Here is a 13,708-nt window from a genome sequence, read left to right as displayed (position 1 = left end):
AAATACTTAATTTGAACCGGCAGAAAGACCAGCTACCGGAATTCTACAGTGGTCTGTTAGCTCGTATGTCTCTGCATGTGCATATTGAAGGAAACAGCAGAAATAATACTTTACAATTTGATGAACAACATATGACACAGAACCTCTAGACTCACAAAAAGGGTTACAAACTTAGAAAAATACCTATCACATAAAATTTTGCTCTTTCCAAGAAAATCTACACACTCCTTACTTTAACTGATATAGACCTGTTATCATTAACACTTGATGTATAAATAAATTGGATTAAGAAAGAAAATAATGGCTAATAATAAAAATGAGATTTGGATGATAAAAAGTGGGGTTTTCTGAATACAGGTTGGATGTTAAAACACAAAGGATAGTATCATGTGTCATCTGTTTTGGGGCAGAATCCTTCCTTGACTTCAGCTATAAGCTTGGCTTATAAGCAGTGGGCATCATAATGGTTCATAAAAATTTAACGTTATTTCTTTCCGAAGAAAAATCTAGTATGACTCTCCATTTCATCATGTACAAAGGAGGAACCCACAAATCCAATTTGAACTGGAAAGAGAAGAGAAGGAAAGGAAAAAATGGCACATATGATTCTCACGGTCTACAGAAATATCTCAACTGCAAGCTGCAGGTCTGAGTATAATCTCTGAATAACACAAGCAGCAATCATACTATTGGAATAAGTAAATAAAAAGATTGAGCCTCGAACAGGCACAACAGAAAGCGTTACCAAGTTTGAAAGTATGCCTTAGTTTCAAAGAAATAAGTGAACCTGTTGAAAACACCTGTCTCATGATAAAGTAATGTCAATGTCTCTTAGCTAATCAGCCATTTCCATTTCTATGATTCAGATTCTTCACCCAACAAACAGACTGTATTGAATTTAATGCTCCACTTAGACCGCCTATTCTTTCTTCCCCATTCAAGATACAAAAATAGGAGGGGAATATTCTGGCCTAAAACCACCACAATTATTATATTTAGCCCTTTTCACAGAAAATTCATTTCTGATTTTATTTCTGACTATGAGTGTGTGGGAGAGAAAATCTTTTAATACTTCAAATGGCTACATTTTCCCTTTTCACAGAGCTATTCAGCCATCCATATTCAACTATCATGCATTCTTAATACAGTGGAGACGGCTTGGCTGTTACAAATTACTCTCATAAAACAGCTATTTCTGCTGCTTCCTCTGGGACTGCACCCAAGGTGAGGAGCAAGCAAGTGACATTTAGCATCCACATGTGCAGGCTCAGAACCTAACAGGAGGAAACAGACAGCAACTGATCTATGTTTTACTGCACTTTGCGTTTGTCTTCTGCAGGCTGCCTTGAGAACATGACTAGTGTAGATAAGTTTGTAAAGCCACCTACTTTCCTAGTGCCAATGGGCTTCTTCCTGTACCTGAAATCTGCCCAATTTAAAAACTACAGGTATAAACGATACCTCTAGTAGGTAATGATCTGTTTTGCTCCACAAAACCGACAGAAATATCCCAGGCAATTCTACAAAACTAGTTCTTAAAGTGACTGCTGAAGTCACTCCTCTTCTCCTGTGTTTAGCTGCTGACACTTTGGGGAACCTTAGCTGTGCTGTTTGAGCTCTGGGAACCAGATGATAGCGTTAACATCTATGCAAAAAGAAATGAACAAAAGAGGAAAAAATGACAGGACTGCAAAGCAGACAGGGTAGGCAGAATAAAATAAGCAAGTAAAACTGAGATGGAGAGGGACGGATTCAAAAAAGAAATTTAAAGAAAAATGTTGCACAGAGAAATGGAAAGGAAATTAGAGAAGGAAAATCAGAAATGTTAACTCATGATGGGACATATGGCTGCACCTTCCGTATCTTCTAACACCCAATCAGGTTTTTCAAGGGACATCCCCATCACTTTTGTTTTGCAAGTGTATCCATAAGGGAAAGACATACAAAGGAGAGGAGTACAAAGCAGACTCCCATCAGCTGTAATCATCAGCAAGACTGCTGAATTTCAGGAAATTTTTAACTAAAATCTTTGCATGGCCAAAGATTATCACTCTTCAAAAACACGTTTGTGTGACAATCACATCTACAGAGTCAACAGCCAGGGAAAGAGAAAACTTTTAATGAAACATGTTACCAGTAACTGCAACAATGTGGCACATGAAGATGTCCCAGAACAGAAAATCTAAATTCCAGGTGCAAGTGGTTCATTTTGGCTCTTTTTCACTGGTTTTAAGGAGAAATATATTGTATTTCCAGGGAATGTAGAACAAAGATACTTTGTTTTTTTAAGCTCTATCTTTTATACACTACATTTGAATGTTATCATCTCTCTTAATCACCTTCTGATGTCTGATAGTGCCCCTTTAACCTTTGTTACTCAATTACTGAACAAGTTATCTCATTTTTACTCTTTTTTGAAGAAAGAGTTGTGCTTCTTTTCATGCTGATAAGAGACTTATAAATACTCACTCCCAGCAAACATTTAATAGTAAAATGTCTTGAGCAAACTATCAGAGTCTAAAGGTAGGAAGCTGTGGTTAACTTCTCTGCTATCTTAACCCTTTGGTCAATCTACCAGAACAAACAAACGGAAGAGATCGATGTTCTTTCTTACAAATTAAGCAGAAATAATTGTTCTCTTAAAGAATAGACTTAAAACATGCTTTATAACACAAAAAGTAAATCAAATGATTGGAAGTGGAATATCTACCCATTTTCTGGGCCGGCCTCTGGGTCGCTTTTCACCAGTGGCTTCTGCTTTCTGTAAAGGGAAAGAAACACAACATATTTTATACTACAACGTTATTTAACAGCCTTGATAACTAGGAAGTCCTTTCCTGCAACATTATCCATAACTGTCTCTCAGGTGGCACCAAGCCTCCAACTTGCTTTATGTTTTGGGGAAGGGGGGTGATGAAATGTGATTATGTTCTTTTTTCCAATATTTCATAGCCTGTGCAGCCACGGGATGTCTCGCCTGGGTTCACGGGTGTCCCCTGGCCCTGATCCACCCTGTGTGAGGAGCAGAGAGGAACATGTGGACCCAGCATGCACACCCAGCTCCTTGCCTCCTGCAGTGCAGCCTGGGGTGCCCAGGTCACAGCCAGCCATGAGGCGAGCTGCAGGGCTGCATGCTGTAAGTGGGGGTGCAGAGAGCCTTGGAAATTTGCTGAACCCCCAATTGTGCCAGAAATTAGTTTTTCATAGGCTGTCAGAAATTACCTGAAGACACTCTATTAAAAATACAACCTCTTCCAAGCCTGAAGAAAGCAATTTATAGTGGCCATTCAGTGCATAATTCCTTATTTTAGTTTTGTGATGTTCATGCATCAAATGGATTTGAACAGCTATTACCGTAAACACGTTTATTCATATTTGGAGATACTTTTCTAGTTTATGTGAAGTTTTCCATGTAAAAGCACATCCTTAAGCTTTAAGGAAAGCTTTCCCTGTTCTAAAATATGCTTTCCCCTTTCAGGTTTAAGGAAACAGCGTGGAAGGTACCCTAAAGTGACAGCTATATTTATGTAAGCACAGCAGTCGGTCCTGGAGCTCAATTTAAAGGAAATGCAAGCTTTGCTAAGGACTTTCATTAATTCACTGTGTGGCACTGTGAATAATATTACTTACACACTACAGTAAAGTAATGACAGGTTTCTAACTAAAAATTGCAGGTTATTTTCTCTAGACAGGCTCTGCCCATACATACACCTTATCAGGTCAATAATCCTGCCCCACTGAGGATGATGAGAATTTTGCCACCAGCTTTAGTGAGAACAAGACTTTTGCTGCACACAAAGTCCCTAAGAATACTTTCTGTACACATTCTGTAAATGCATTTCTGCATTTCCATGAATTGCTTTTTTCCAGCTCACTGTGTATGTATTTGACTTTCCGTTAGAAATCAACTATCTCATTAAATAAATCACTTGCTTGTCAATCTCTGTAACATATACTGTAACCCTATGCCATGTAAAGTGGATCCCTCTAAAAGAGAACTTGAGCTGAGGAAGTAGCGAATGAATCTACAAAAAACTGCATTGCAAGCTCAGTGAAATTACTTTGAAATAAATATCCCCACCAAGAAGAAAGCTGTGAAAAATAAAATTCATACTCCTAAAGGGCAAAATTATCACTCAGACCTGTTAAAAGAGTAAACCTGCCCTTTAATAGTTCATACCAGTGTTACATGTAAAGTAAAACCCTCTTATGAGAATACTTGTTAAAGTACATTTGCTATATGTGGTAGCTGCCTATTTCAGAGTTTTGCTTCCTTGTAACGTGTTCATTTTTTATACCATATAGCCTGAAGGATGCAAAAAAGGATATGTTTTAGTTCTGAAAATCTGTAGCCCCTTGCATTTATGTTTATTTCAGAAAGTACACAAGGCACAAATCTTAAAAGAAAATATTAGTTACATCTGTTCTTAACAAATCAACACCTGACATGTTATGAAAGCACAAACACCACGTATTTTCTTCTGTACTTTACTGTCCTTGAAGGAAAGACCTTTTTCCTATAGTCTATAAAAAATGTAACCTTTTGGAAACTAAAACTAATTTGATCTCATAATGAAAGTTACTGAAAACATGACACAAACTGTAAGTTTAACTACAGTATATAATACAGTTTGATGGGAAAGAGAACATGGGAGATTTCTTTGACCAACTAATCTTTGCTTCCTGTCATAAACTGTCATGCAGGATGGCCGCTTGCCATTAACAATGCTGTGTTTCACCCCAGAGGAAAGTCCATGTCAGAAGTGGCTAGTGTTCCTGCTGTACAGTTTGTATACCAGTTTGTCAAGTGCTTGGGGACCCTTCAGATTGAAAGGCACTATATTCCTGCTGTATATGATTTCTACCTCATGTTAGAAGAAAAACATTTCCATAGTTCTTATCAAAACCAAATCTTTCCCAGAGGTGAGCTGAGCAAACAGCAGGGCATGCCAGATATTATGTTTTGGTACAGAGAGATTCTGTAAGTAAATAGGAAGGTTTCCATAGACTAAACTGCAGAAAATGAATGACAAGAACCTCCAAAGTGGACATTTTTATCTCCAGTCTAAGGCAAGAAAAAGACAAAACACTTCTGGGGCATCTAAAAAGGAATAATAGCAGCCCAATGGTGACAATAAAGACATGAAGATTAGGAAAATATTCCACCTCTTTTCACTTAGATTTCTTTTATTTTGCATTTTGCAAACATAGACCATATTTCCTTCAAAAACATAAGTCTGTCTTTTGTTTTAATTTCCAGAAGATATGTTTTATTGCTCATCAAATAATTCAATGTTTCTCCACAAAATTTTCATGTAATTAGGGAGAAAAGATATACGTACGTTCCAAAGTAGTGGCTTTCCTCTCAAATAAAAATCTACATCATCTAAAGTACGCTAGTCTGTTGGCTCTTTGCTTTAACCAAAGCTGCCTCTGAAGCTCGGAACAAATCCAGAGCGAGCCCCACGTTACTCAGAGATAACAAAGAATCTTATTTGGGTAGCAGGATGCAAGTGTTCTCAGCCTCCCTAGACACAGCAGTTTGTAATTGCTTAGTCAAAAAGGAAGCTGCTGCTTTAATCCTCTAATGTGGTTTTTGAAAGTGAGATGTGTTTGGTCAGGATTTTCTTAACATTTGATGCTGCACTACAGGGCATGATCTTATTCTAAACAACTAATGACACAAAATCACCAAACTTAAAGGAGGGCTGGGTAGGCTGTAAAACACACATTATAGTATTTCATGAAAAATTATAAAACTTCCTATAAACAATAATAGGAATAACATCATTTTTGCTATGTCACATTTTAGGAACAGAAGTAGATTTAGTGGCTTTTAAGTACATGATCTATACAGAAAATGGTACTTTGGTCTTGAGTGAGAATGATGGCCATTCCTTATTGAAGAGAATTAACAGTCCCCAGACAGATTTGCAGTTCATCTAAGTCCTGTACCACAAGGCCATCAAATCCTGTTTTCAAACAGTTGCTGTCAGCAAATGTAGTATCTGACTGCCCATCATTTCTAACTCCTTGTTGCATAAATGTGCCATGCCCAAACAGATACCGAAGCTGTACTAAAGACAATTAACAAGACAAGACAAGTATAAATAATTGAATGGCTATAAAGTGTTCTTTGAGCATCCATCTATTGTCAAAGAGGATGCAAATGCAAAGGAATCCAAATTTGGGGAACTCTATCCAATTTGGAAAATGATCTGCTGGGACCTCAGACAAAACGTGTCAGAGGTATAAGACAAGTGAAGTAATTGATAGTTCTCAGAACAGAGATCACTGTTGTCAAACCATGTCAAAAGAACTTGCATAGAGAGGTGTCTCTCTCCTAAACAAAATTACTTCGTTAAAAAAAATTCTTAGAAGAAACTTAAGCATTGGCTAGATACAAAAATACTACACCTTCCATGTCCTATTTTACCTGTTTTAAATTTAAACAGAAGCCAGTCTTCTCCTGCTTCACTCACCTTGCTTAAAACATCTAATTTTGTGGTCTCTTACTTTTAGGTACCGTAATCATACTATGACATTTGTTAAAACTGATCCTGTTTTCCCTTTAAGCCTGCTATGACTGATGTTGGTGAGAATGAATGAAGCACGGAGAAGCCAAATAGATTTTCAAGAACCAATTTAGGGCAGAGTCCTAACCACATGCACACTTTTTTTTTTTTTTTTTTTTTTTACCTTTGGACTGCTAAACTCAGAGACATGCCTTTCTACATACCAAACTCTGGCCATGTAACATAGAGACAGTAGTAGATGTAGTCACACACAATACCACAAGTTCTGGTTTTCAGAGCATAGTATTTCTAGATCTGGATATATTTTTAAGAATTTCACTAGATCAGGAATAAATAACTACCTTACCAACAAGTTCAACAAAACTGAAAATCTTTTAACTGAAGGTGATTTTTACTAAAGAGCTTTTACTGTTGGATATTCCTGGGCTACTCCCTTGACATTTTCTTCCATGACACAAACATGCAGTAACTATTACTCTTTTTTTTAACTTCATAATTATGTTTCTTCCTTTCCAAGTAGGACAGTACTTATACCTATATAATATTTCTATCAAACACAACTACAGGAGCTAAACAAAGAAAAGCCCTTAAATGCTTAAGGGAAATGAGATGGGCCAGAAACACAGTTCAGCCTAACAAAATTCAGTCACAGAACCCCAAGGAAATTGAAAAGGAACATCCCTGCTATGACCTTTCTGCAAAACTAAAGTTGTTCCTTAGAAAAAAAGAAAAACTTCACATACTTGCTAATTTTTTACACATATTTTAAATGAATAACAGAATGACTTGTTCAAAGGCACAGACTTCAATAACAACCTAATTGTGGAGAATAAACCTCAAGTATGAAGTGATTACAATATTTTTGTAGAAAAAGTCTACCTCTTGTCATTTGCTAATGTGTTCATTCTGTTTGTGAAAATTAAACAATTGAGAAATTATTTGATTTTCTATAAAATGCAGGTTTACATTTTAAGGGCATTTCATAACAAGTTAGATATCTATGATATACAAGTCCTTTTCTACGTGTATTACCTGAAATTAGAGTAACTATTAGCTGTTCAATTGGTCTTGCAACATTCTGTATGCATTGTCAAGTTTCACATTGCTAATTTCCTAACAAGCACAGTTTGTTTTCAAATGCCCCAAGGCCAGTTTACTGAGACCAAACACAAGCTCTGAAATAATTAAAAAAAAATGCCATGAACCAAGAAATTTAAATGCACAACACAATCATGATTCTAGGGCAAATTGTCCCTCAACTGATATAAGGGTATTTGCTTTTGAAAGTATAACAAAACAAAGTTCCAGTACTTGTCTGAGTATTTTTAACTCATTGCCAGTTTGTGTAATACATTTTTAATTGTGATGTGTAATGGTTTGCAAGAGAACACCCGATCAATTAATCATGAGTGCCTTCTCCTGTCTGCCCTATGGGTTCTAGTGGCGTACGTTTATCTTACATGTTGTGAACACTATAGCACATTTCAATGAGTTCACCTGAAAAATACAGGCAACACAGTATTCTTTAGAAATTCCAGCAATTTCTAGTTGCATCTATAGAATCCAAGTTCGCTATCTGAGAGTTAGGACAGGGTGTAGAACGCTTTAAATAAATACACATCTATGTATGTCTAGTAAATATATTTACCACAAAAATTAAAAATACAGTTCACTTTTTTTTTAAGAGCTGATACCTTCACCACCAAATGAAGCTTCCTTACAATGCCAAAACCTTCCAATTTGTATTGCTAGTAGCTATATTATCAAAATTAAAGTTACAGAAAAAGAAACTCTGAGATGTCAGGTGAGAGGCCAAACCATTTTGGAGAGGGTTAATTATCTATTTTGAAAAAGAGCTAAAATATTTCTCTGAAAAGTGATCACAGTAACTTCTTTTCCAAAAATGCTTTGTAATTGTTTTATGTTTTGGAAGATCTATCAAATATTTGCATATTTTATCTACAAACTTAGAAACAAATAAGACTATTAATTTAATAACTATCAAAGATCTCTTTATGATAAAAAAGACGTGGTCTTTGGTCAATTTTTTATATTATCAGCACCCAAAAGAGTTTGCTTTAATCAGATCAGTAATTTCACGCATTCTGAAAATCAAAATGTTGCAATGAAATTGTTCAGTTGGTAACTTAGATTAAAAAACAACTGTATTCACCAGAATCATATGGGAAGCACTGGATTTGATATATCCATACATACATATGAATAATTTTAAGTTACTTTCCATTCATATTGATTTTCAAATCACTCGACTAAATGAGGAAATGTTAATATTTCTTTTAGAAATATCTTTTGAAAACACATTTCTATGAATTACTTAATATTTAATCTTACTACAAATATTTCTTCTAGGAAAGCCAACACTCCTAAGAGTAATATTTAAAATACTAAAGCTCACATTTGGCTTGCTAGACTAATAAAAAACTGCTCTCTCTCTTTTGAAGAGTGAAATTTAAACTATTTTAAAGTGAATCTGAGGAACATTTTTATTATATAAAAAAAATCAACATTTTAAGCTCCTAGGTTGCAGAGTGGCTTTGACACATTTTAAATACTTAACTTGTAAAGCTTTCTCTTTTTTAAAAATCACTAATTTATGAACTTTTTGACAGAATAGTGCTTTTTCCAGTTCAGAAAGTAAAAAACTGTAAATTTAAAGAGTTGGAAATGTCCCTCAAACAAATGTTGAAAACACTTAAAACAAAACAGACATGAAACCATAACCACCCCTAATAATTTAATATAAATTACTATAGCAACTACTGATAAATAACACTGAAAACTATCAGACTTAATATGGTCAGTGCCATAGGCATATTGAAAAATTAACCATAATTACATGAGGCCACACTTTGCCATACAACTACTTAAAAGACACTGATATACTTAAGCATTACAGTTCACTACCAGCTTTTGTAAGCTTTTGTTTTCTATTTAGTACCTGTAAATTACTGCTAACTGCTGTGTAACCATCTACATAAACAAAACCCCTGTTTACTTTCAAGCCTATTCACAATTATTTACATTCACTAAAATTATTCATATAGAAAGGTTTTATTTATTCATATGGAAAGGTTTTATTTCCCTTGTTAGTATAATTTTCTAGTGCTGAGCTTTTGTACATTTAAATAAAATTAAATCACTCTTTAAACTGTATATGTGATTTAAAGTCCATGCACTAAACGGAATGACTTCAGTGAGCTTCTACTACTGCTGACGGTATTCAGAACCACCATAATAAAAATTTGCTACCATCACCAAACAGAAATAGTGGTTCAGAAGACTAATAGCTCTTTAAGAATAAGTTGTTTTGAAACTGATTAATAAACAACATATAGTAGGTTTTTACTGCAATTCACAGTTTACCATCATATTTTTAAGCTCTAAATTTCAGTAAAAACAGTTTATTCTATCAACATATAATTGGATTTACTTCTAATTAACCTATGTTTGTCAAAACACTTTGCTTTAATATACAGATTTGGTCTGTAGTAGTAACGTATGTAAGTAGGCAAGAAATTTAGCTTCCTTCTTCAAAAATCTTAATAGGAAAATAAAATTCTTACTATTGATTTCCTTACTATATTCAGTAGGTCTGAGTAAATATATCAAAAACATCATGCTATTTCACCAATCTGTACAATATTCAAAAAGTAAGCTGCCCTTACAGTTTTTGTACCTGGAGTCTTCCTGCAGCATGTTTTTTGTAATCTTAAAAATGCAAAATACATGTTGTATGTGGCTTCCATAATTAAAAAGGTTCAAATCCCACAGTTCACAGACCAAACAACTGGAATATTTGCTACCAGTTGATGAAAAATAGCATTAGGAACTCTCTCTCTTTAATAATCTCACCTTCTGAGCTGCTTTGGAGGGACTCTTGTTTTTGCTTCCTTTGGGTCTTCCTCTTGGTCTTTTAGGAGATGGTTCACCAGTTGGTTCCTAAATACAGGAAAACATACTATTGTGGCAAGAAACTACAACTAACCAAGAAGCTCTGAAGAATAATCTAGATCTGAGTACTATGAATTAACAGTATAAATGGGTAAAACAATATTTAAAATTCAACATGGAAAAGTAAACAACTCCAAGTAAAGAAAAAAAATCTACCTTGCACATTAAAAGAGCTTAATTTCCCTTGTAACTGCATAAAGAAAAACACTGAAAAGTTTGCATATTCTAGCAAGTAATTATACCCAAAATCGCTTTTTTAAAGAAGACGGCTATGGAACCTCTCATGTAAGAATGATTATTCAAAAATCAGTAGTTACTCATTTAACTTCAATTAAATTTCATTATAATGAGATGCAATTATCATATGCAGCTTCTAATACACACTTTTTTTGCAAGAAAAATTTAACTACTGGAAAATTGGAAAGCAGGCTAGATTACTCTCAAGGACACAAACGTTTTGGGGGCTGTTCTGAAGTACACATTATATTCACACCTATTTTAAATACAATTGATTTGAATTCAAATACAAATGTAAAAGTTTCTTCCAAGAGAGCACTAGCAAGCAAAAAAAAAAAAAACAAACAAACAAAAAACCAAACAAAACTTGAGGAAACAAAATATCTGAAACAAACAACAATTCTAAAACAATTCCACGGGAACAATAATTGTTTTAGCAATTTTCTTAACTAGCTCCTCTGTATAGCCCGTCCTTTAAAAATGGATATGAATTACTAAGAGTTCGTATTCCAAATATTTATTCAGTGAATCATAAATACTATAAAACTCTTCTAGTCTTAATATTATACATTTCATTCAGATTACAGGATGTGGTAAAACTAATTAAATGCAGTTTGTTAACTTAAACCAGCTTAAAATCTTTCCACTTTTCTAGTTCCCGAGTAGGTTATGGGCAGGCTGGAGAGGGGACTCACTAACAGCTACAGTTCTCAATGGCGAGGCTCACAGACACTGCACATCTGGGCTGAACACGTTTAAGGAGACGCAGTTTTCTTTCTCTTCCATACATTCAAAAGCTTTTTTAAAAAACGGGGGAAAAAATGGGTTAAAAAAAAAAAAAGAAAAAGAAAAAGAAAGAAAGGAAGCCCGATGAAAGCTTGTAGGACTGATGCTGGCTGCTTGGACTGGGCGAGGGCACCCGGAGGAGCAGGGTGTAAAGCGAGCCGCTGGGGCACAAAGCTGAGCTGCTCAGGCGGAATAAGTGTCACTTAGGGCAGAGCGGGAAAACGAGGGGCTCCGCTTTTATGGCTCTCCAAAAAGTACTTTTCTGTGCAATTTGCAGGAGCACATCGCGGGAGAGGGGGAAGGGTCAAAGCTGCCAGGTTTCCCCCGGCCCGGGCTCTGCTGTTGAGCGCTCTCGGTGTTTTCGGGCCCCTCGCAGGCTTTCACGGCAGTGGGTTGATGCTGAATGAATGGAGTGAACATTTTTAAAGCCCGCGGAAGCTCGCTTTAAGTGAGCTCAATAGGCAGCCCTACTTCCAGTCGCTACTTCCGAGGCACGGAAAGGACTGCAAACAATTCCGTGCAGCCCCTGCAAACCTGCGAGCTTAATTGGTTGCATCCGCAGGCAAAATTCCCCATCGCCAGCGCTTGCGGAGGGGCTGCGCAGAGCTGGGGACTCCCTCCGCCCGCCCGCCTGGCCCGGCAGCGGCAGCCTGAACGCAGCTCCGCATTTCCCGGCGGTGCGACAATGGCACCTCGGGAAGGGGGCGGGGGGGGGGGGGGTGGAAGACCAGGCACAAATCTGGCAACCTTAGCGCGGATTCAGGTCTCGCAAGTCACAGAGGAGCCCAGCGCTTGCCTTTCGGGCTCGGGAAAGGGCTGGGAGTGCTGGGGGGAGGGAGCCGGGCTCCGCTCCCCGCGCCGAGACACGGCAACAGTCCCCCCCTTGCCTCGACCTGCCTGTGAAAGCGCTGGAGCAAAGGCAAAAGGTGTTGCAAATGCAGGGCAAGCCCCCTCGGGCTACCTCCCCCACCTCCATCGGCAACGGGGGCACCTCTCCGCAGGCGATGACGGGGGTGAGGGAGGAGGGGGAAGGGGGGACGCCCAAAAAAAAAAAAAAAAAAAAAAAAACGAAAAAGAGCTATGCGACTTTCTAAGACACCCCCCTCTCCCCCAACCCCAGGATCTAGGGGCAGTCAGGGGCTGGGCTGGTCAAGATCGGAGGCGGCAGCAGCCCCCGGTGGGACCCGGCGCGCACGCACACACACACACACACGCAGATTGAGACATTGCAAGGGCTCAGAGAGGAGGGAGACAGGAGAGCCCCGTTCCCTGCTCCTCGCTTTCGCAATTTCAAAATCAGCTCGAAATGACCCAGCGAGCGCTGGTTGGTCGGAGCCGCGCTGCTCCATGTTCCCCATTTACATTGAAAAGCCCCAGCTCGCTCCCTGCACAATAGTGAAAGTGCCGAGGAGGCTCCGGGCTCAGCCACACGCACGCAGCCCCCCGGTGCTGCCAGCCTCGGGGTGCCCCGCCGGGGCTCACGGCAGAGCCCCTCGCTACGCCTCGGCACCATTTCGCTGAGAAGCAGCGCACAACAAAGCCCCCCACCCGTCTCCAGGACTTCTTCATTTGCAGCATAATACGTACATGTACATGCCTACAACACTATAGATCTGCGGCTCTATGTATCTATACGATACTGACTTGTGGTTGCTTCCTGGGTCTGCCTCGTCCTCTCTTCTGAGGCTCTGCGGTTGCAGGTTGCTCCTGGGCAGCAGTGGAAGGCTGACCGGGTCCCTCACCTTGTGCACTCATCGTGACTTCTGCTGCTCAGCCTTAAACCAGTCTCTCCAAAGCACCTTGGAAGGGGGGGAATCAAAACGAGCTCTTGCTGCTTTTGCTGCTCGCTGCCACCACCACACCGGACGTCCTGGTGCTGCCAAAAAGGAGAAGAGAAGGGGAGGAGGAGGAGGAGGAGGTGATGGTGGTAGTGGTGCTGGTGGTGGTGGAAGAGGAGGGGGAATGAATCTCTCTTACAATTTAGGAATGGTTAGTAACATGAAGCAATTCAAAAGAGAGGAGGTTAAAAAAAAAAAGAAAAGAAAAAGAAGAAGAAACGGCAGAGTAAATTGCAACCCTGGAAATGGAAGGAGAGAGGGGAAATACTCCGAGGGTATTAGGAGCAAACCGAGAAAGGGGAAAAAATCTTACAAATTGAAAGCAAGTGGTGGCTGTCG

The 13,708-nt window shown here is 38.4% G+C and overlaps 1 protein-coding gene across 1 annotated transcript; it reads right to left on the bottom strand.

Annotated features, from left to right (window-relative positions):
* Nucleotides 1–468: 468 nt before the first annotated feature.
* Nucleotides 469–13,286, bottom strand: HMGA2 (high mobility group AT-hook 2). The gene is made up of 4 exons (XM_062567607.1): nt 13,176–13,286; nt 10,410–10,496; nt 2,711–2,761; nt 469–564 (listed from the first exon to the last, which is right to left on the bottom strand). Exons 1-4 carry the CDS (start codon nt 13,284–13,286, stop codon nt 469–471), a joined length of 345 nt encoding a protein of 114 aa, XP_062423591.1.
* Between the last annotated feature and the right edge of the window lie 422 nt (nt 13,287–13,708).

This window comes from Rhea pennata, chromosome 1 (assembly GCF_028389875.1).
Source record: "Rhea pennata isolate bPtePen1 chromosome 1, bPtePen1.pri, whole genome shotgun sequence".
Classification (NCBI taxonomy): domain Eukaryota; kingdom Metazoa; phylum Chordata; class Aves; order Rheiformes; family Rheidae; genus Rhea; species Rhea pennata.
Note: the sequence above shows the minus strand (reverse complement) of the source record. Positions and strands in the feature narration are given on the sequence as shown.